General features: G+C 39.3%; 1 protein-coding gene across 1 annotated transcript in view; it reads right to left on the reverse strand.

The window, feature by feature from the left end:
* Positions 1-24,616, reverse strand: part of Pif1 (Pif1 DNA helicase) — a 67,238-nt gene that overhangs the window by 19,737 nt on the left and 22,885 nt on the right. Inside the window, exons 4-9 of the mRNA XM_067082973.1 lie at positions 22,206-22,310; positions 16,184-16,298; positions 11,549-11,683; positions 11,000-11,133; positions 9,158-9,399; positions 2,720-2,859 (exon numbers count right to left, since the gene is read on the reverse strand). Of these exons, the coding sequence (XP_066939074.1) occupies positions 2,720-2,859; positions 9,158-9,399; positions 11,000-11,133; positions 11,549-11,683; positions 16,184-16,298; positions 22,206-22,310 (871 nt within the window). The remainder of the gene's footprint in view (positions 1-2,719; positions 2,860-9,157; positions 9,400-10,999; positions 11,134-11,548; positions 11,684-16,183; positions 16,299-22,205; positions 22,311-24,616) is intronic.

The following is a 24,616-nucleotide window of genomic DNA, read 5'->3' on the forward strand; positions in this document are numbered from 1 at the left end:
CAAGGAATCACCCTAGCAGCGTACCTGGACGACTGGATAATCTGGGCTCCAACTGTGCCGGAGTGTCAGAAAGCCACGTCCATAGTCACCAATTTCCTGAGTCATTGGGTTTTCAGCTGAACAGGGAGAAGTCCCGCCTGACTCCGGAGTCTCGGTTTCAATGGCTGGGTCTTCAGTGGGACCTGTCCTCCCACACGTTGTCTCTCCCTCCTTCCAGGAGGAAAGAGATAGCGTCTCTCACCAAGAGGTTTCTCAAAAATCAGTCAGCATCCCGCCGGTCCCAGGAAAGGGTCCTCGGGTCTCTCCAGTTTGCTTCAGTAACAGACCTGCTCTTGAAAGCCAAGTTAAAGGACATAAACAGGGTGTGGCGGAGCCGAGCAAACACCAAGCTCAGGGACAGGGTCTCCTCTATCCCTCGGATCTTAAAGACAAGGCTTCGACCTTGGACCACAGTCAAGGGCCTGTCCAAAGCAGTCCCACTTCAGTTTCCCCCTCCGGCACTAGTTATCCACACAGACGCTTCTCTAAGCGGCTGGGGGATATTCACCAAAACAAAAGTACAGGGAACGTGGTCCACAATGTTTCAGCAGTTCCATATAAACACCCTGGAAGCCATGGCGGTCTTTTTCTGACGCTGAAGAAAATCCGCCCCTCCCAATCGGATTCATATCAGGTTGGTGCTAGACAGCGCAGTGGTGGTTCATTGCATCAACAGGGGCGGCTCCAAATCAGGTCGAGTAAACCAAGTAATGGTAGCTATCTTCTTCCTGGCGAACAAGCACGGTTGGCACCTGTCAGCCACCCACCTGGCAGGCGTCCGAACGTGGTGGCGGATTCTCTGTCCAGGACTACTCCGTTGGAGACGGAGTGGTCCCTGGACGCGAATCTTTTCAGTGGATTTGCCGCGGGTCCCGGGACTCCAAGTGGATCTGTTCGCAACAGAGAGCAACTTCAAGCTCCCCTGTTACGTAGCCCCCAACCTGGACCCTCAGGCGTTTGCCACAGACGCAATGACAGTAGATTGGAACAGTTGGGAGAAGATTTATCTGTTCCTCCAATAAATTTGCTGCTGAAAGTTTTACACAAACTGAGGACATTCAAAGGTCAACCAGCTCTGGTAGCCCCTATTGGCCGAAGAGCAATTGGTTCCCTCTCCTTCAGGAACTGGGCTTGCGGAGTCTTGATTCCCAAGCCCATTCTGACCCAGACAGTACAAACCAAGACTGTGTCAGCTTCCTCAAGGATTCAAGATGCCCTAGCTTTATGGACTTTATAAAGTTCGCAGCTCAAAAGGAGCAAACATTGACCCTGTCAACACTCTGTTTTTAGAATCAGATAAAAGAGATTCTACTATTAGGCAATATGACTCAGCAGTCAAAAGTTAGCCTCCTTCCTGAAAGCTTCTGAAGCCAAAATTATGACTAATTTAGGAGTTTCCTTCTTTAGGTCACTGTTTGAGAAAGGCCTGGCTCCGGCCACTATTACCACAATCAAGTCAGCATTGAAGAAAGTATTTCTTCTGGCTTTAAAATTGACCTTACAGATTCTTATTTTCATCCATCCCCAGAGCATGTGCTCGTCTGAGACCAGTTTCACGCCCACATTCGGTTACTTGGTTTCTCAACGACGTCCTTAAATTAGCGTCAGAGTTGGATAACTTAAATTGCTCTTATCAAGATCTGTTAAGGAAAACCTTATTTTTACTTAGTTTGGCTTCAGGTGCTAGAATTTCAGAGCTGTCAGCTCTCACTAGAGGTGGTAATTTTGTTAACTTCCTCCCATCCGGAGAAGTCCTCCTCTCCCCTGACCCTAGTTTTTAGCTAAAAACGAAGACCCACAGGACAGGTGGTCTCCCTGGAAGGTGGTGCCCCTTCCTCAAGATCAATCTTTATGTCCAGTCCATACACTTAAATCTTATCTCTCAAGAACTCCACAGAGTAAGTCAGGGTCCTCTTTTTTATCAGGGAGAAAGGTGGTACTCTTTCCCTTAATGGTATAAGACAACAGATTCTGTATTTCATTAAACAAGCCAACCCAGACTCAGTCCCTCTTGGCACCCTGAGTATAAGCTATGTTGTTACTGAGATTTCTCAGCTCATGTCACAACCTACCCAATACCATTTAAATACAGCGTATGAGTTTTGAAACAGTACTTGAAAGGTATGATCAATCATGGTCTGAAATTTACAAATGTTGATGAGCCTATTTCCATGATTCAGACAGGGGTGCTTCAGAGGACCATAAAAGTATCTCTTGGTAATGCTGTAAGTTATATAATTCAGGTCCCAGGTATCTTGGAGGAGCAAGAAACTACCATTTTGTGAGGTTGAATATATTTCCCTCACTTATGCTATTCAAGTGGTTAAATTTTTCACAGAGTTATTCTGTGACATTCTGAATTTAAATAACATTGATGTAAAAATTGGAGTCGATAACCAAAGTGCTATGAAGCTGTCTAAAATTCTCATTTGTCACCAAGGTCAAAATGTAATGTTGATGTATTCTATGTTACAAGTTATTTAAATATCGCTAATGTCTTTAAAAACCTGTTACAGCTCACAAATAGCTTTGTTTCATCTAAACTTTGATTGATTTACTGTAAACTGAAGAATTTTTTATTGAGGGTGTGTGTTAAATGTCAATAAAAAATATTCTAGTGTCCTCTTAAATCTTGCGACAGATTTTGTCAAACTCAAGAGATAAAAAACATAAAACAAACCTGATAGTTTATTTAAGTGCCCACTATTAATACTGTCAACATCTTCACAGTGCGTGCACAGCCTCGTCGCTTTAATGCCATCCTTTTCCACAATATTTTGCTCGGTTAACCGTAGTTGATTCGCCATATCCTCTGTACACCTAAAAATGAGAAATAAACAATCGTTTCAAAAGCTATTTGGTAATAATAGTAACACAATGCACAAAGTTCAAAAGGTAGAACACCTATAATAATTGCAATCTAAATGTTTTGAGGAACATTTAGTAATGCAGGGTGGCTCTACATGCCTATATACAGTACAGTCAACCCTCGCCTATTTGTGGTTAAGCATTCACGGCTTCGGTTAATCGCAGATTTTTCTGTGAAATGCATCTCCAAATTCTTCTCGGAAAATTTGCCACAATAGCCAGGAGGCACATGTGATGTGCACACAAGTGATGGCTGTATGTATGAAAAAATTTATTTTAAATTACTACTGTACCTGGTCCACAGTCCTGGTGTACTTGCATCATTGTTTGTTTGTATATCTTTGTTTGCACTTATGTTTATATTCTTAGTTAAATTTATTAAAATGACTGACCTTACCTCTTGAGTTACTTCATAGAATAATCATTTATACATGTATATACAGGTTGACTATCACTAATCCGGCAATCAGTAGTCTGGAACAATCAATAATCCGCACAAATTTCGGCTAGAGTAATTTCTAATGTTTCCGCACTAATTTTCAAATTTCCCGGGTCGCTGCACTAACGTGCTTGCCGGCCGCTTCGACTGATGGCGCTGTGTGCTGCATCGACAAACTGGAGGTGTTTGTAAATGCAGGCATGCTTTTGCTGTTCCATTTTTTACATTTATTATTGTCTTTTGGCCTACGCTATGGTATATCGTATAGGCTACATATAAGGCAGCCTAGCCTACATTATACTGAACTCTATTCACATATTAACAGTATTATACAAACATCAACACAACGAATGTGCATCTTTTTCATGGATCTTTTGAAAAGTTATGCTTTACAACATTGTATCCAATTGGGTATATTCTCATATTGCTTTTGTATTATAAATTGCGATCAATGTTTTGTTTTGGGAATCGATAACGCAGTGTTTATGTTGCCGCATTTAACTCAGTTCAGAGCGCTTTTCTTGCTTCTAGTAAGCGTAAATGAATATAGATACTTTATTTATTTGGGACAAGGATATTTTTCATTATACAAAAGTGTTTTTAAGTCGAAATATAACTTAAATATGTCTCGTTGTGAAATTAATTTAGCTATTTTTTTTGTTAATATATGACGTTCGCGGGAATCGCGGCTGGCCGTTTTGGGGGTATGTTTGTTTTGTGTAAAAAAATCAAGATTCCGTTCACTATTTTCTCTTGGTTTCATCATAATTCGAGCTTTAGGTATTTATCTTTTATCGGCGTGAAAACAGCAGTAATTTGTATTCTTTCATGCCAAGTAGTTTTGATTAAATACATTCTCTCCAGTTTTATTTACGGTCGAGTTTCATCCATGTTGCTGATGCACGATAATTTATAGTCATTAGCAGCTTGAACACTGTTTTCTCAGCTTCAACTACAACTTGCAGCTTAAAGTTACTGTAGCAGTATATTTCCTTGCCAATCTTTTCTCCAAAGCGAATAAGGGTATAGTGTAAAAAAATATATCAGTCCTATTGTACAGTACTTAACGTCATTTGTAACATAACGACAGTACAGTGATCCCTCGTCTATCGCGGATAATGGGGACCAGAACTCCCTGCGATAAGTGAAATTCCGCAAAGTAGCATTGGCCCCTCCCTAGGGAGGCATATATATATATATAAAACACCCATGTATGAGCAACATTACATAAGTGAGGTAAGTATAAAGTGAACAAATGTACTGTACAAGTATACTATTTACAGTACCATATTTTACTTAAATATATTTACTGTACTGTACAGTACAATAATTATAAAACCTTGTACATACATTCACTCTCTCTCTCCCTCTCATATGAGATGTACATTACTGTACTGTAATTATAAAACCTTAATTATTATACAATCACTCACTCTCTCTCATACAAGACGTTAACACATATGTTCAACACTCACCAATGACAATAGCGTAATATCTTGAGGTGACGATGACGACGATGAAAATGACGATGACGATGATGAGATACCTGTGCAGTTCGATGAATGTGATGATTAATTGATGACGATGATGCTATTACTGCACAGGTATAATGAGGCCTTTATGTCAGTTCAGGAAGCGCCTCATTGTCAGATATCGGCGCTGGATCGTCACCATTTTCTTCCGAAAGAGGCGAAGTAGCTCGTGGTGGCAGTGAAGAGACTTCCACTCCACTCGTAGATGCTTCAGGTTCACTCGGAGGTACTGATGGTGTAGCTGGGGTTTTTACCTTGGTGAAGAACATGGTGATTGGTAGTTGTTGTCGTTGTGTTTTCTTCTGCTGTAAAATGCCCTTGTACAAGGACATAACCCCGTCAACACGGTTCTTAAACTCGACAGCTCGAAACATGTTGTCATCGATTTCTTGTGCAAATTGTTGCATTGCCCTTGCCATGTTGCACAATTGTTGCAGGTTCTCCAGGGTAAGGCCACGCTCTTCAATGTCTTCATCTTCCTCTTCTTGGCTTTCTTCTTCACTCGCAGACTTTGTCATCTCAACGAGGTCTTCATCTGTCAGTGGGTCCGAGTGGGCGTCGATAAGACTGTTGACGTCATCTTCCGTCATGTCGATGAATCCTTCATCCTTGATGATGTTAGCCAACTTCACCGCCTTCTGCACCGCCAAGTGATGAATTTTGTCAGGAGTGAAGCCTTTACAGTCATGAACCACGTCAGGCCATAATTTCTTCCAGGCAGCATTTATGGTCTCGGTTTTCATGTCCTTCAATGCTTGCTGGATATTATGCAAGCATGACGCAATGTCGTAGTTACGCCAGTGCTTTTTCACACTGAAGTCTTCGGTATCATCGTCAAGTGCAGCGATGAGGCCCTCCATCATTGAACGCGTGTAGAGTGCCTTAAAGGCATGAATAACACCTTGATCCATCGGCTGGACTAAAGATGTGGTGTTAAGGGACAGAAACTCGATCTGAACCCCATCATATTCCAAGTTCTTTGCATGGCCTCCTGCACAGTCCATCAAGAGAAGGACCTTAAAGGGGAGTCCCTTCTCAGCCAGATAGAGCTTCACCTAGGGAATGAAGCAATGGAGGAACCATTCGATGGTCAGGGCTTTCGTTATCCAGGCCTTAGAGTTATTCATCCAATACACGGGGAGCAGAGCCTTGTTTTTGTTTTTTAAGGCCTGTGGATTTTTGGACTTATAAATAAGGCCTGGCTTAATCATAAAGCCTGCAGCACTGCCACACATGATGAGTGTGACACGGTCCTTGTGGGCCTTGAAGCCTGTCCTCTTCACTTCATCCTTGAAGAGGAATGTTCGAGAAGGCATCCTCTTCCAAAAGAGACCTGTCTCGTCCATGTTAAAGACTTGCTCAGGGAGGTAGCCGCCATCACTGATGAGTTTAGGGAAAACATCCTCCACGAAACGACGAGCACCTTCGGTGTCAGCAGAGGCAGCCTCACCATACAAAGGCATGCTTTTGAGGCCAAACCTTTTTTGAAATTTTTCAAACCAGCCTTTGCTGGCTAAAAAGTCTGGTCTTCGAGCAGCCAAATCACTCGTGGCACCGCTAGTACTGGGTTGAGGGTCGTCAGGATCTTCTTCAGCATCTCCTTCATCGTCGTCACCGGGCAAGGTTTTATCATAGAGAGATTTGGCCTTTGTTCAGATCATATTACTGTCCAAACTCACATTTTTTTTTCTGCAATCAGCAACCCACAAGGCTAATGCAGATTCCATTTTCACTATTCTCTTATTACGCACAGTTATCACACGTTTCGCTTCTCTATTGAAGCTTATTTCATTGCTTTTGCAGATGTTAACTTCCTCCTTCTTTATATAGCGCACTGTCGATTCATTCACGCCATAATGGCGTGCTACCGCGGCATAGCTTTTGCCCTCTTTTAACATCTCTAAAAGTTTGACCTTTTCACTAATGTTCATCATATTCCTCTTCCTCTTGGGCTCACTAGAAGAACCTTTTGCAGGGGCACGGCGTTTAGGAGGCATTGTAAGGGCACGACAAGTTAACTTTTAACTCAACACAGTACAAAATGCGCGCGATACAGTACACTTGAGAGCGTCTACAGCACAAGAGTGGCAACGAGAGGGATCAAGCAGGGGAAGAAGCTGCGTGATGCTGCGATGATGCGCAGCCAATCAGCTCACGAGTTACATCCACTTATGCTCTCATTGGTCGATCTCGCACCGGGAACCAATCACGTGCCTTGTCCGAGTGCCCGTGGGTATATACGAAGCTTCCAGTCCTTGCGCGTCGGTCTCGCAAGCTGTTCTTCTCACGTAACATGACGAAACATCGCTGTTTTCCGCGATATGGCGGTACTTTTCAATTTTAATTTTTCGATGAATATTTCTAAAAAATCCGCGATGCAGTGAAGCCAGCAAAGTTGAAGCGCGAAGTGGAGAGGGATCACTGTAATTGTTTAACCGTACGATGGTTGAAATACAAGCAAAACAGTTGTTATCTGGTACGATTATTAGCAAAACAACAGTTTCCCGTTTGGTTGTTTATGGCTGTACGCATTTACGCAAGAGTATAACGTTACTAACAATACTTTTATCATTCTCTTTTACCTTTTTAACTAGCAGATGGAATAAAGAGAAGGAGGAAAAGAAGTTGGTCTATTGTAAGTTTATCTCTCTCGCTGCCTGCGCCGAAATCTAAAAATATTTCCTAAATATTGTTGTATCGGTATTAACTGCTAACCCCATCGTAAACTCGAAATATCATAAGTCGAATTATCGTAATTCGAGCACTACCTGTATTTGATAATTGTCTTTTCTTTATTAACCAACTTGTACTGATTTATGGGATATTTTAACTCTAGGATGAGGTGCTTAGCTACTGGGTTTCGTGTATTCTAGCCCTAATAAATGGCTAATCCGCACCCTCTAGGTCCCAGTGATGCCGGATTAGTGATGGTCAACCTGTATATAATATATATATATATATATATATATATATATATATATATATATATATATATATATATATATTTTGTAATCTTAACCAGCTCAGTATTTTTCCTAGTTTTTTCATTTTCCAGCTTCTTCTGAAACCATACCATCATAATCCACCTAGGCATCCTCATTTCTGTTCACCCCAGACCCCAGCTTCTCTTTCTTTCCAGTTGATTTATTACAACATGCAGCAGAAAATCACGAAAAGACTAAATCAAACTACTGCACAAAGAAAAATAACTCTCTGGATAAATTAATAGATGTGTAACTGTTCAGTTAGCCACAATATGTCAGTACCCTAGGAAAATACTGGTGACTGATAAGTAACTGCTAAGGTGTAGAAACACTTGATTATTCACTGTAAGGAAAGAAGTTAAAAAATGATGAGATAATGATTGGAATAATACTGAAAAACAATGATCCTGCAAAGAGGATGTAAAGTTTGGAATTCTATACAGGGCTGAGAAAAGGAGGAATTGACTATGGTCCAGGAGGCACATACATTGTAAGTCTAAGATGATTCTTCCGTTGGTTAGGCAAAGGATTGTTGGGTCCAAGGACATTTGATGACCACAATGTGAACATATAAAGTATACGATTGGTTGGGGTTGTGATGAAACAATATGATGTGCAAATGTTAGTGACAATGATGCTCCAGACGAACAGGTTTACTTTCATTGTGAGGGTTTACATTTAAAAGAGCCACCATCATCTTCTGAATGACTTCTAGTTAAGCATTTCTTTGATGTAAAACACATCAGTATAAGATACTTGCTTCACTTGAAAAGAGTAAGTGGCCTCTAATAAAATACTGTATGGTTGATACAAAAACAAATTAATAAGTTTGGTGTTGTGGTATTTGTCGAAGTATAGTGCTGCAATTATGAAAATTGGTAAATATACAGTAAACGCCCCGCATTTGCGGGGGCTGCATACCGCACTCCCCCGCGAATACTTAAAACCCATCTAAAAACACTTAGAACTGCCTATTTAAACTAGAACTGCCTATTTTGATAGTTAAAAAAAAAAAAAAAAAAAAACTCAAAAAACACTTATACCTGAGTATTTTAAGTTTTATCACAAAAAGTGCATTTAGTCACGAAAATACAGTATTTAGTGAATATATCTCAGTGAAAAATACCGTGAATGGCCGAATTTTCCATGAATAATGGGTATATACATTCCACATAGAAATCCGAGAACGGGGGAGTCCGCGAATAGTGAGACCGTGAATATGGGGGTTTACAGTATTATCAAATCTCTTACACCTAGTTTACCTGTACATAACATCTCAGTAGTCCTATCCATACCTTCCAATTCTAATAGACTGCAATATGTTAATGAACTCCTGGTCATTTTGTCTTCGCACATCAGTAAGCTCCATGTTGAGGTCTATACATCTTTCCCAGGCAGATGTCTGGAAACAAAACACTCTTTTCTCTCCGGGTTTTGTAACTGGTGGAAGTTGCAAGAAGTCGCCACACAGTATAAGTTGTATTCCACCAAATGGCTTATCATTTCCTCTAACTGCACGAGCAACAGCTTCTAGTTTCTGCATCAGAATTAAAAGACTTAACGTAAATAAATACATTAGGCTGATGTCAATTTCTCTTCAATGTGACAACAAAGAAATACTGTGCATTGGGAGTAAAATGCAAAGCAAAAAGAAAAATAATTGGTAACACTGAACAAGATTTGGTTCTTAAAGCTTGTTGTAACATTTATTTAGAGCTCTTAAAATTATTTCTAACATTTATAAAATAATTTTATAAGCATTCACCTGTATCAACGATAATAAAAATCAATTTTTTTTAAAGGAGATGCCTTTAAAAACAAGTAAAAAATCCGCAATCGAGTTTTCTGTACGGTGTGCAATGCTGTATGAAACTTTCAGCTGCAGCCCATGAAACTTTCAGCCATGGCTCAGTGGTGGTCCATGTTGTTGGTGGCACCTATAGCGGTGCCAGACACACGATCATGACTGATTTTAACCTTAAATAAAATAAAAACTACTGAGGCTAGAGGGCTGCAATTTGGTACGTTTGATGACTGGGGGTGGATGATCAGACAGAAACATCAGACAGACAGACAAATAACCATCTCAATAGTTTTCTTTGACAGAAAACCAAAATAAGTAAACCACAAATATGTCAATCACTTCCTCTAATCTATTTTTCAGCTGGTCAGATGTAGTATGATTAACAACCTCAGCTGGTGCACAGCCTCTAAAATCTTCAATTGGCCAGGGGTGGCTGATGTATATATTCAACAAACATACCTCTGTGTAGAAAAATCTGGAGGTTTTATTTACTTTTAAAAGTGCTTTACAGTCTGCAACTCATGTTGTGTGGACTGGTGCAGGTACTTTTAAAAAGTTCAAAGCTTTTAAACATATGACTTTTGGTGTCCTAAAGTCAGGAACCCATGTCAACTCTTAGTCAAAAGTCGACCCTAAGAACTAGACTTCCTCTACATGAGGTGTTCGCTGGTTTTAAAGATATTCAGGTCTGGGTGTGTCCTTCAAATATGGCAAAAATAGACTGGAGAATTGAAAACAATTCATATCAGCCCAGTTAACAAAATAGTCATTTACTAGTTAAGTTTTATTTTTACAGGTAAAGTATCACCTACCCTTACCTGGGAAAAAATGACAAGTCATATGTACATAATTAATAATGGCAATGCCCTCTCATCCCAAAATTACAGAATTGTTATACGGAAGTCATCTCTAAATAGTATCATATGCCTTTTAGAGATAAAAAAGACGGGTGAAATTATGCTGTTTAGAGGCAAATACTTCACAAGCCAAGGTGTCTACAAAAAAAATACTTAGTCTATTTCATTACTGATAATTTATGATGTTAATACTAACAAAATTTACCAAAATTTTTATCATCTAATCATTAAGAACCAGGTTTAGTATTTGAACCATGTGATTTGTGTACAACAAGTCTGAAGTAACTTGAACATCAATATGTTAATATGTCAACAAAAAAATAAATACATTAAGAATTGCCAAGGAGAGTAGAAAAAATGAGTACAAACTTTAATTTATATTCCAAATCTGAGAAGATCAAAAGGTCAGAGTTCACTTTTTACTTCATGGAAAATACTGTAAGTTTGTCCACCTTTGAAAACATAAAAAAACATACCTGAAAGAAATCACCATCGACCATTGAGATTTCATCAACTATTAAATGCTTGCATTTTCTCCACTGCTGTGCAACAACTTTTCTAGAGGCCAGATTTATACAATTTTCAATATTAGTCCCACCTCTGCCTATACCTAAAAGGTACAATTAAGCCTGAATAGAGATTCAATAAATCTTGTGGGAGAGTATCACCTTTCAGCTTACAAAAACACATTAGCATAGACAAGAATCACTGCACAAAAATTCACTGACTGGAAAAAGACGAAACTCATTGCCAAACCAAGTAATAAAATGAGGAAGATTTCACAGAAAAACCTCAGTAAGTTTGCAACTACATCTGACTGAATAAATAATGACCAAATTTTGTTCAGTCTCACAAAATGATATGGAGCTGATGGCGTTAGCAAATCAGTATGTCAATAAAATGTAAACCAAACCATATTCATAATTTTTCATATTTAATGTGGGTTAAAACAGAACCGCATGTACTTCACCAGTTTTCAGTTACGTCTTGATTTTTGGATGCTCAGGCTACCTGATAAAACCTACCAGCAAATGCATGAAGTGTTGTCCCACCTATCTGACAGGCAGCAACTCCCGTGCTGGCAGTAATGAAGGTCACATCGGGAGCAAGAGCCCCGACTATTCTCCTCAACAAGAAGCTTTTACCAGTTCCAGCACTTCCTGAAATGTGGGAACATCTCACTAATATGTCATTGCATCTAGTTATAATACAGTACTTGGATCAGGGGACTGAGTTAAAATTCTGACATCTTACAGGATAATCTGTGAGGTTATCCGACATCTTACAGGATAATCTGTGAGGTTATTTTAAAAAATATGCACTTTTACAATTATTTCTTTAAAAGTTTAATTTGACAGATTGAAGATACAGAAAATGCTGACAAAATTTCTTTAATGGGTTTGTATCCAAGACTTGAAATTCTGTTTTGGTTGAAACTTGGAGAGTCCAATTTCACATACAGTAAGCCTCCCATATTCGCATTCTCACAATTCGCGGACTCCCCTATTTGCGGATTTCTCAATGGAACACATATACACATTATTCGTGGAAAATTCGCCCATTTGTGGTGTTTTTCACTGAGAAATATTCACTAATCACTGTATTTTTATATTTTCATGACTAAATGCACTTTTTGTGATAAAACTATTAAAATACTCAGGTATAAGCATTTTTAGAGGGTTTCTTTGTGTTTGAACTATCAAAATAGGCAGTTCTAAGTGTTTTTAGAGGGGTTTGATGTATTCACGGATTTCAGCTATTCGTGAGGGGGTGTGGTACGCATCCCCCCGCGAATACGGGGGGTTTACTGTACTGTATTCTAGACTTGAAAGCTGTACAAAACTGCAATCTCTACACACTGAAACTGAATCATGAGGGATGCCCATTAAATAATTACAGTATGTTAAATTGGTTTTTCAATTTCTCATAGTGGAAAAATACTACTTTATGTACTGATAACTAGCATAACTTTGATCCACTGCGTGAAATTTTAATGACAATTCTCAAGTAATTTTAGAATTGCTGAAAATCACAAACTTCCATAAAGATGTATTTATATAAGCTTACCTCAAGCTTATGATTCTATATTGCTATGTTAGCAATATTGGAACTGAAAAAAGGCAGCGTGTGTGTGTGTGTGTGTGTGTGTGTGTTTGTGTGACAGAGAGAGAGAAAGAGAGAGAGTTTTCTCATAATCTCTGGTAGGAAGTCAAACAAGCTTGTTTACTACTCTAAGATGCTAATTACTAATGTTGTATGGTGTTTTAATAAAGGTAATACCTCTTAATAAAATGTTATTTCTACTGTGGTGTAAATCAGTAAATAAACAGGAAAATGTTCAGTTTATTTGTCCATAACATTTCAATACAGTAATAACAAATAAGCAATTACACTGTCAGCATTTTCCGTCTCATGTTGCTTTTTGCATTGTGTGCTGTTACTTTACATTTAGCTTTAAAAAATGTAACACTCCTTCTTAAACTATCATGATTACTGTAGTGTGAATCAGTAAATTGTACATAGAATTGTTCCATTTATAAATACCATTCCATGTGAAGTTTTGCCTGTGTTAGCAACTGTACTGAATGTCTTTCTGTGTATCATCGCCTTTCCACACACAAATGCCGTAGAGCAAATCAGATAATTACACAAGAATGTTCTCACTTCATTTCTCCATAACATGTTCAATGAACTTTATACAAGCAACTGTATGTTATCTTTGCTTGTATGTTATCTCTCTCTCCCATATGAAACTGGTTATTTTATTGTAATTTAATGTCCCTGCAACCAACTGGAGTTGGATCCTACCCTGGACCTGTCATGCTCCCAGCTGCATATGCAATCAGGGATGACATGACTACTAAACCTCATACCTGTAAGGGCTTAGGAGAACCATAACCTCTCCATTAGGAATTTTACATCGACTGGCAAGTTATCCAAGCTATTATCAAGTTGATTCAGATTAAGTTCTATCGTGTCCTTTCTACCACCTTGTTAAAGGGAAAGGACAGAGGGTGTTGCATTCCAGGACTAAACCAGATCTGGTTGCTCGTTGTGTACTCACCTGTATCTCATCCCATTCTGGTGGGTACTTTGAAAAGAACAAGAGAGTCCAGTCACTCATCATTTGCATTCCTCAACTATACTGGGCTTTGGTAGTCAGAAGAGACACTTCTCTGCCCAAACAGAGCTCAGGCAACTACACAACTTACTGAGCAGCCACCACAGGTCCTAAGGAGAAGGCATCCATGGACTTGTGTGCAACATCCTTCAAGTAGAAGAGATACAGGTAGGCTGCCTATGTCAGACTTCTGCCCTCACTACCCGATGTACTGATTTCTTCCGAAAAGTGAGGTAAGGGCACATGCCCCTGACTTCTTGGGCTCCAAAGTAGGAAAGGAAGCCAGTCTCCTCTGGAGAGGAGTCATAAGCTTGTTTTATTACCTCACAAAACCAGGAGACAGTATTCTTGGAAACCTCCCCCTCATGCCTAACTGTACTAACGAACAGTCTTCTACACCCTGGCCTCAGAGAGCAGATCTTTTTCAGATACTACTCTATAGCATGGACTAGACAAAGAAGCATCTCGTCAGGGTCTCCACTACCAAAGTTTCACAGGAAATCAAGAAACTCAAATCCCTTGCCCAAAACCAACATGCTCAGCTTCTGACACAAACTCAGGATGAAAGAGAATGAGAAAGATCCCTAACCCTCTCCCTCAGAGTGATGGACATGATATGACAGTGCTGAATTGGAGAACAGTACCATTGCAATTGAAGTGGAGATATTTCTGAAAGCTGTGATGAATAAGTACCTGAAAGTACATGTCTTTTGAAAGCATGAAGTCACCCTCCGATAAAATCTAACACTGAACAAGGAGTTTCCATCTTGAACTGGGTCTGTAATGTACTCATTCAGGGGAGAGAGGTTGGTTACTGGTCTCTAACCTCTGGAAGCTGTATTCTAAAATCAGTGGTTAAAAGAAATGCAACTGTACTCAAATGTGTACTGCGGATTAGGAAATCATTGTAAACTGAATGTTTAAAAAGTTCCTTACATGAATTTGCTTTTAAAAAGAGATCACGCCCTGCTTCATTGCTTTATCGCATGTGCTAAGATCTGTGGTTAAAAGCCTACCACCTCCACGCCCCATGAGTTTGCAACATCGCTGTCTACTCAATTACATATCAAAGGAATCCAGCAATTCTGACTCAGACTAAAATGTCCCCAGCCACCAAAATCCCATTGGGACCTCACTATGCTTCATTCATCATCTACCATGTAAGATTACACATAATTTACTTAACATTAACCAATATCGTATGGTAGTTGACTGACGTGTACTGTTGTTTTATCTTTTGTGATCTTTAAGGTAAGATTTTGTGCTATATATAAATACTTTTGAGCCCATGTATGTGTGCCTATATGTACACGAGCATCACATTACAAAACACGACACACATATTGCAGAGCCTCTCTCTCTCTCTCTCTCTCTCTCTCTCTCTCTCTCTCTCTCTCTCTCTCTCTCTCTCTCTTTGGGACAGTGTTTTTAATATTTTTTTCATGCAGTACAATACTGCTCTCAAAATACCAATGTTGTGCTACAAGGATATATATTTCCACCTGTGAATGTGTATACATACATGTGTGCATTGCATTAAGGTAAACTTACTGTGCCCCTCTCTCTCTCTAAGTACAAAATTTTTATTGACATATAATCAGAGAATTCCAGTATTGTACTTAATATAATAATGTAGTGTGCATGTGTGTATGTAAATGTACACAAGCATTACATTAAGGTAAGCTTTGCACTTACAATGCATTTGCTCACTTCTCTCTCTCTCTCTCTTTGTCAAAATTACTTTATAATAACTCAGAGAGAGAGAGAGAGAGAGAGAGAGAGAGAGAGAGAGAGAGAGAGAGAGAGAGAGAGAGAGAGAGAGAGAGAGAGAGAGAGAGAGAGCAACATCAATTTGAGTCACACTCAGAAGGCCTATGATGTGCAAAATCAGCAATAAAAAGTTTTTAAAATTTGGCGCCTAAAATTCTCCTAAAGGATAAGGTTAAGGAAAACAAACATGAACCTGCTTTGAGCACTGCCATTATACTACACCAATGGAACTACAAGAGAACTACATAATTTTTTTATGTTTGCAGAACACAAGCAAATGACACTACAAACGTGGCTATGTCATTAATTCTACCTCAAGCTGTATACCTTTTGCAGGAGTGTGCAGCCTACATCCAATTGCAACTACCGTACAGATTACAAAGAATCATTCTTTTATTGTATTTTATCTCTTACTATGTGTCAATTTGTATCAAATGACACAGACATCTCAAAAGATGACCACCCAAAAAAAGTCTCAAAAATTAGCCATATTTCAAAGTCCTCTTATCTATACCATTGCAATGACACTTAGGTCTGTGTAAAAAGTAGTGACTGGCTTAAATAAACAAAGCCCCCAGAATAGAGTAATCCGTACCTGGGGCGTTTTCACAATGACGACACCACTTTTTCACTAAGTGAAGAATTTAAAAAGATATCTGAGATTGAGTCTAAACCTCACACAACTAATATGTAAGAATTATGCAAGCAGTGCTCACGTTAGTGAAAAAGAAATAGGCAAACGCTGAATTATGGGATGCCATGACATTACCTGTGAAAAATATGTTATGTCCTGCCTGAACTGCCTGGAGGACTTGCTTCTGTTCTGCAGTTAGGACTTTGTGGTTTAAAAATCGAGGTACTTTGGATGTTACAGGTGAGCCATCCTGAAATGAGTGACAAGTATGATCAGCAATGTTTAGCAAATGCATGCATGCGTGCATCCAAAGTTTCATATGTTGAAGCTGTTGCTATTTGCAGTTGTTGTACTTTTTTGTTTTACTTTTTTTCTTTCTGTATTTCCCTTTACCTTCTCTTACTTCTTCCTAATGTGCACCATGAAGCTTGAGTTTCAAGTCAATGGCCCCTTTGGTGGGCTTGTTCCATATGAACAGGCTTCATCTTCTTAATAATAATAATAATAAAATAATAATAATAATAATAATAATAATAATAATAATAATAATAATATGGAGGTCGTGGCAGAGCGGTTTAGCTCATAGATGGACTGCTTAAGCAACATTGGGGCTGGTCAGTCGTTGGATGGGTGACCACTCTCCTTGGCGATGATCCCTTGGGAAAGGATCTTTACCATAATTTCCTCAGTCTACTCAGCTGTAAATGAGCACCTATTCCCGATGGGGTAGGGTCCAGCTATGGGCTGAATAGCAAAACTCAGCAATGATGGAAAGAAATGAAAGAATAAACGACGACGACGTAAATGGAACCTCTAGCAACAGAGAAGCTTTGTCTGGCAGCCAGGTATACAACCCAATCGACGGGGAGGACGGTCAGGTCCTTGGAGGTCGTCATCCAGCAACTGACCACCGCAACGACAGTAACCAGCAATCAGAGACTGGAGCTACAGAGACAAACCTGATGAAGAAGAAATGGACAAGAGAAGAAAATAAGGAAATATGGAGATGCTACATCAGAAGCAACCCGACAGAAAGAGGAGACAGAAGATTGGTCAACATCTGGGATGAGAGAAATAACACCCCTCAAACAGAACAGAGGCTGGGAGACCAAGTAAGGAACATGAAGAAAAAGAACTGGCTCTCCACAACAGAAAGAGAGGAACTGGAAAGAGAAACAACACCCAGCAACGAAGGACAAGAAGACGAACTGAGAGACGATGACACAGAAAACGACAGGAATGATGAGCTACCAAATGACGACACACAAGGAGCACCAAAGATGTAACAGAGGTGTCGGAATGGGTGGAAAAGATCAGACAATGGCTGAAGCCAGATACAGAAAGAACAAAGATTCCCTCCATGAAAGCCTACAACACAAACTAAGGGAAAAAACAAGTGAAGTTGACGAAATAATGAGACTAATCCACACCACCAGTATCACAGAAACAAATAACCTGGCATATGTAACTCATGGGGACACAAACACCAACACCACCATCACAATCAACCCAACAGAAACTACCTTGGAAAAGGCACCTGGAAAACCAAACCACGGCGATGAGATCTGACTTGAGTAAACTGAGAGAGATGGCAGAAAAGAGGCTAAGAAGCAAGAAAATAAAAGAGGAACTGAACGAGAAATACAAAGTACAGGAGAAGGGATTAAACAACACAATAGAAGATATAAAACAGAGGCTTAAAGCCAAAGCACATATGATCCAATGTACATGAACAGGAATAAAGGATACCAACAGAACAAACTTTTCAGAACCAACCAGAAAAGACTACAGCCAACTAAGAGGGGAAGAAAACCACCAGGAAATTCCTGAAGCCTAACCAAGTAAGGGACTCGGGGAAAACATATGGAGCAATCTGGTATCACACAAAAAACATGCAACATGGCTCCAGGAAATCAAGACAGAAGAAATGGGGAGAATAAAACAAAGATTCACTGAGATCATGACAAACACAGTCAGACACCAACTAAAGAAAGGGCCCAACTGGAAAGCCCCAGGTCCCAATGAAGTCCACGGATACTGGCTCAAAAACTTCAAGGCCCTACACCCACGAATAGCAGAACAACTCCAGCATTGTATCACAAACCACCAAGCATCCAAATGGATGACCACCGGGAGAACATCCTTAGTACAGAAAGACAAGAACAAGGGAAATATAGTAAGTAACTACAGGCCTGGCACCTGCCAACCAATAATGTGGAAGTTACTATAGCCGATTCACTTAAGGTAGATTCTTGGGCCTACGAGACGTTTGTTTGGCGGCCTCTGATTGGCTGGTACTGGGAGGTATGCAGCTCGCTCACAGTTTCATTTTAAAGTCTGTAGCTCAGAAAACTTGCAATATGTTTATATTTCTTCATTTATCTCACGTTTTACACAAGATAGGAAAGTTCTGTTCATACCATAGGATTCGGTATTAATTGTACAACTAAATCGTGATTTCCTGAAACCAGTAAGATAAAACACAAAGGAATTACAACGAGTAAAAGTGAAGAGAGAAGCATTTCTTTCTTTATACCTGTTTTTACATATCGTCGGATTTTGCATCATTGATGCAATCAAGATAAAATAAAACTTGTGTTTTCATCATACAATAAATTCACCCTGAATACGCTGGTGCTTTCAGATTTTAGATGCGTGTGATATGTGAAGAGAAAATGAAGAATATGTCGTATTATGTTGCATCTGTTCTTTACTCAGTTTGGCAGTAGTGCCGAGAGACGGTGATCTGCAAACAGCGAGAGCTTTGAGGTGCCGTCGACAGTTGCCAATTAGCGATATGAGAGATAGTTTGCAGTTTCGACAATATTTACCCATATTATTATGTCATTGCATTTTCTGTACATAAATGCATAGAATTCACATTATGATTGTCGAAATTTTTTTTCCAATATCATATTTGTCCGTATGTCTGGACATATCTGATAAGAAAAATTAATAATCATATGGATGCATCTGGATGTGTTGGCTTCAATTTAGTCTAGATGAAATTTTGCATACTGTAGGCTACATGATAAATAGCAGGCTAAATAATTATGATTTCATTATTATGGCTCGCTTGCTTCTCTGGTCAATAACACGAAAAAGCTGATGGTTTTTATATGTTCATTCAATGAACGAAAAGTACATCTTTTTATTTCATACCATAAAATCTATTGGCGATGTAAACTAATATAAAATTCTGTCTTTTTCAGAACTTGTTTGAGCTGCTCTTACACCAGAACGTTTATTCCTCTATATACATGTTATATTTGATAATTGTGCAGGCCTGTTATTTATCATGTAGCCTACAGTATGCAAATTTCTCACCTAGCCTAAATTGAAGCCAACACATCCAGATACATCCATATGATTATTAATTTTTTCTTATCAGAGTGACCAGACATACGGACATAATGATATGATACTGAAGTGAAAAAGTTTGACATTCATAATGGAAATTCTATGCCTTTATTTACAGAAAATGTAACGACGTAACAATACGGTAAATATTGTCGAAACGGTTAACTTCTCATATTGCTAATTGGCAACTGTCAACGGTGCAGCTCTCAGATCTCGTATTTGCAGATCACCGTCTCTCGGTTTCTACTGCCAAACTGAGTCAAGAACGGATGCAACATAATAAGACATATTCTTCATTTTCTCTTCACATATCACACTCATCTAATATCTGAGAGCACCAGCGTATTCAGGGTGAATTTGTTGTATGAAAACACAAGTTTTATTTTATCTTGATCGCATCAATGATGCAAAATCCGATGATATGTAAAAACAGGTATAAAGAATGAAATGCTTCTCTCTTCACTTTTACTCGTTGTAATTCCTTTGTGTTTTATCTTACTGATTTCAGAAAATCATGATTTAGTTGTACAATTAATACCGAATCCTATGGTATGACCAAAACTTTCCTATCTTGTGTAAAACGTGAGATAAATGAAGAAATATAAAGATATTTCAAGTTTTCTGAGCAACAGACGTTAAAATGAAACAGTGAGCGAGCAGCATACCTCCCAGTACCAGCCAATCAGAGGCCGCCAAACAAACGTCTCGTAGGCCCAAGAATCTACCTTAAGTGAATAGGCTATAACAGGTATCATCAGTGAAAGGCTATACAACTACCTAACGGATACAAACATCACCCCCCACCAACAGAAAAGCTGCAGAAGGAAGTGTAGAGGCACAAAAAACCAGCTCCTAATACACAAACAGTAATGAAGAATAGTAAGAGAAGGAGAACCAACCTAAGCATGGCACCGACTGACTACAAGAAAGCCTTCGAAATGATACCACACATGTGGCTAACAGAATGTCTGAAAATATATGGGGCAGAGGAAAACACCATCAGCTTCCTAAAAAATACAATGTGCAACTGGAATACAGTACTTACAAGCTCCGGGACAAGACTAGCAGAGGTTAACATCAGGAGAGGGATCTTTCAAGGTGACTCACTATCCCCACTACTCTTTGTAGTAGCCATGATTCCCATGACAAAAGTGCTGCAGAAGATGGATGCTGGGTGTCAACTCAAGAAAGGAGGCAACAGAATTAACCATCTGATGTTCATCGACAACATCAAGCTGTATGGTAAGAGCATCAAGGAAATAGATACCCTAATCCAAACTGTAAGGAATGTATCTGGGGACATCAGGATGGACTCTGGAACAGAAAAATGCACCTTGGTCAACATACAAAAAGGCAAAGTAACAAGGACTGAAGGGATATAGCTACCAGACGGGAATACCATCAATCACATGGATGAGACAGGATACAAATATCTGGCAATAATAGAAGGAGAGGACATAAAACACCAAGAGATGAAGGACACGATCAGGAAAGAATATATGCAGAGACTTAAGGCAATACTCAAGTCAAAACTCAACGCCGGAAATATGACGAAAGTCATGAATACATGGGCACTATCAGTAATCAGATACAGCGCAGGAGTAGTGGAGTGGACGAAGGCTGAACTCTGCAGCATAAACCAGAAAACTAGAAAACACATGACTATACACAAAGCACTACACTCAAGAGCAAATACAGACAGACGGGGGAGAGGGTTACTAAGCATAGAGTACTGCGTCAACATCGAGAGCAGAGCACTGGGGCAATATCTGAAAACCAGTGTGGACGAGTGGCTAAGGAGTGCATGGGAACAAGGACTGATGAAAGTAGACGAAGACCCAGAAATATACAGACATGAGAATGAAAAACAGAACAGAGGAATGGCACAACAAATCAATGCACGGACAGTGCATGAGATAGACTAAAGAATTGGTCAGCGATGAAACATGGCAATGGCTACAGAGGGGAGAACTCAAGAAGGAAACAGAAGGAATGCTAACAGCAGCACAAGATCAGGCCCTAAGAACCAGATACAGTATGTCCAGAGAACAATAGATGGAAATAACATCTCACCCATATGCAGGAAGTGTAATATGAAAGACGAGACCATAAACCGCATGGCAAGCGAATGTCCAGTGCTTACACAGAACCAGTACAAAAAGAGGCATGATTCAGTAGCAAAAGCCCTCCATTGGAGCCTGTGCAAGAAACACAAGCTTGCTTGCTGTAATAAGTGGTACAAATACCAACCTGAAGGAGTGATAGAAAACAATCAAGCAAAGATCCTCTGGGACTATTGTATCAAAACAGATAGGGTGACACGTGCCAATAGACCAGACGTGACATAGATTGATGAAATCAAGAAGAAAGTTTCACTCATTGATGTCACAATACCATGGGACACCAGAGTACATGAGAAAGAAAGAGAAAAAATTGATAAGTACAGTAACAAGACCTGAAAATCAAAATGAGAAGGATATGGAATGTGCCAGTGGAAACTGTACCCATAATCATAGGGGCACTAGGCACGATCCCAAGATCTCTGAAAAGGAATTTGGAAAAGCTAGATGTCGAAATAGGTCCAAAACTCATGCAGAAAAGTGTGCTACTAGAAACAGCGCACATGATGAGAAAAGTGATGGACTCCGAAGGAGACAGGATGCAACCCGGAACCCCACACTATAAAAACCACCCAGCCGAATAGGATGACTGTGATAGACCAAAAATAAATAAATACATAAATAAATAAAAAAATAATAATAATAAATGAAAAGCTATATATAATCAAACTTCCCACCTGAATATCTCGAGGACGTTTACTTGATAAAGGAGATGCATTCGGAATATTTTGGTTTTTTTCTTTGAGGGGCATCTTCCCAGATTGTCTCACACTTTCATACTCCTGGAAAATTTCAACCTCATATTATTAAAAATAAAACGTTAGTAAAAATAAAACCTTAGTGTTGACAACAGTGAACTGAAAAGAAAATTATCTAAAATTTGCATTAACCTAAATCATACAAAAATAACATCTCTCTCATTTGTTTACCCATGAAATTTGGTAAATTTGTGTTGTATACATAAATAAAAAAACAACACGACTCTTAAATAAGTTAGTTATCTTATTGAATGGCATGAATAAATCACAAAGTACTGTAACTGTAGTTTATCTATAAACTTGAGTATGATACTTGTCAACAAAGTATTTCACTTCACAATATTCGCACCACATATTTCACTAAGTATATAATGACTGAACAAGAAAATTCCCAATGTGTAAACAATTTCTATAAAAATGTAACCAGGAAATAATAGGTTCTAATGAATGAAAGACCAATTTTTCGTAGCCAATGTGAGTCCTCAAGGAGTTGCTCATATGGTCCCCCAGAACTCCATAAGACAGACTAACCAATAGTCCGCTCATAGTTGGTCTTGGCCAGAATAGTGCCTTTGGTTTGACACAGTGATAGAGCATAAAATGATTCAAGGCAGGAGGGCTCTTCCTCTTGCCTAGAGCTTACAAGGTTTTCTCTTCACCCTTCTCACACATTTGGCAACAGTGCACAGGTCAGCTGAGATCCCTGCTACCTGCCAAGTCAGTGAAAGAGAAACACATCTCAAATTCCCATGCCTTTTCATCAGGGTTAGCAGGTGGGTTTGAGGACTCATGGCAGCTTCGTGAAATAGGTCTTTCCTTCGTTAAAACCTATTTTTTGAGTGAAACAGCTGTTCATCCTCAGAGGAGCATAAAAAAGCTGACAGGTGACCAAATGGCCCAGTTCCTGATTAAAAAATCCCTACGACCCAGACATAAAAATGGTTCATGGAAATGTCATGTCAGCTATTACAGATTTTCTTTTATTCAGGATATCCATTAGGGTTTAACAATCAAGGATAAGAAAATACAAAAATCCATATAATGTTATTCTAAAGTGACTTGCCTAATTATGCCAGGCTGGGATACAAGATTATTACTACCCCTCTCTGGTAATATCTCAGTTACTTGGCATCACAGTGGCCCCTTGCTTTCTGCTAAGACAACTCCTATGGGGCCAGGACTTACCATACCACCTACTAACAACAGTGTAGTTGATTTGTTTGATGTCATGGTAGCAGTGCACAGGGAACACTGCCTCTAATGACTATCTCGTAAACACAGACACTTCTTCAAAAGAAATGCCTCCAATGAAAGCCAGAAATGCTCCAACTCCCCAGACGTCATGCGATCCAAGAAGGGAGTAGGGTCCCACCCGACTAATTGGGAATGTAAATGATTCTCAGCCCATGCAGAGACAGTGGTTTGCTTGTGCTAGGTGTAAGAAAAAGGACCATCTGGGACATTTATTAAAACATCTAGGTAAACCTTACCTTTAATTCTGAGCTCCCTTAGAAGAATAAGGGATTTCGTTTTCAGAACCCTTATTCTTGGTCAGAAACGACAGACCAGGAGATAACAGTGATGGCTAGGTGTGTGGGTGATGAAACTTCTCCATTTACATAGGCCTGGATGCCAAGACTGCCAAAGTCTGCCTCTTGGAGCACAAGAGTTGTAGTTGGATTAAGACTACTGAACTGAGATAACAGGGGTCAAAGCACCTTATTCAGTTATTGAAAAGGTAAGGTGAGGAAAGAGTACAGAGTTGCCCTTGACACCCACAGAGCTTATATTCTCTTACCCGGATTTTGTCCTTATCCAACAGGGTCTTGGCTCTATCAATCCAGATAATTGAGAGATTACTTTACTCTGGTATACATCCATGAACTACTGATGTAACATCTTTCATATCTGTCATCTGAATTTTTGTTTATACCTTTTATAAGTTTAAGTGATTATGAAGACTTGTTTTTCATCAACAGAATAATTTAGTAACAACTAAATAAGAAATGGATGATGATGATAATAACGTTGCACCTTGATGGCAATTCCTACAACTATGAAGCAAATGCAGTGGAGAGATGTAAACAACAAAAAACTCAAGTTGCTGATTTCTTCCCAGGACACTTTTACCATAAAATTTCCTCAGAGTTTAAACCCATTAAATTCACACTAGATGTCATCACCTAAACAAAAGAAAATGGGAATGAGGCAACTGAACATCTTTTGGTTCACCACCAACTGAGAAGATGTTGAGGGCATGGAGGAAACGAGAGGAGGAGCTGAATTCTGCTAAACTTAACACAGACTGTCTCTACAGGGGAATTCTGAAG

The sequence above is a fragment of the Macrobrachium rosenbergii genome, chromosome 40 (assembly GCF_040412425.1).
Source record: "Macrobrachium rosenbergii isolate ZJJX-2024 chromosome 40, ASM4041242v1, whole genome shotgun sequence".
Classification (NCBI taxonomy): Eukaryota; Metazoa; Arthropoda; class Malacostraca; order Decapoda; family Palaemonidae; genus Macrobrachium; species Macrobrachium rosenbergii.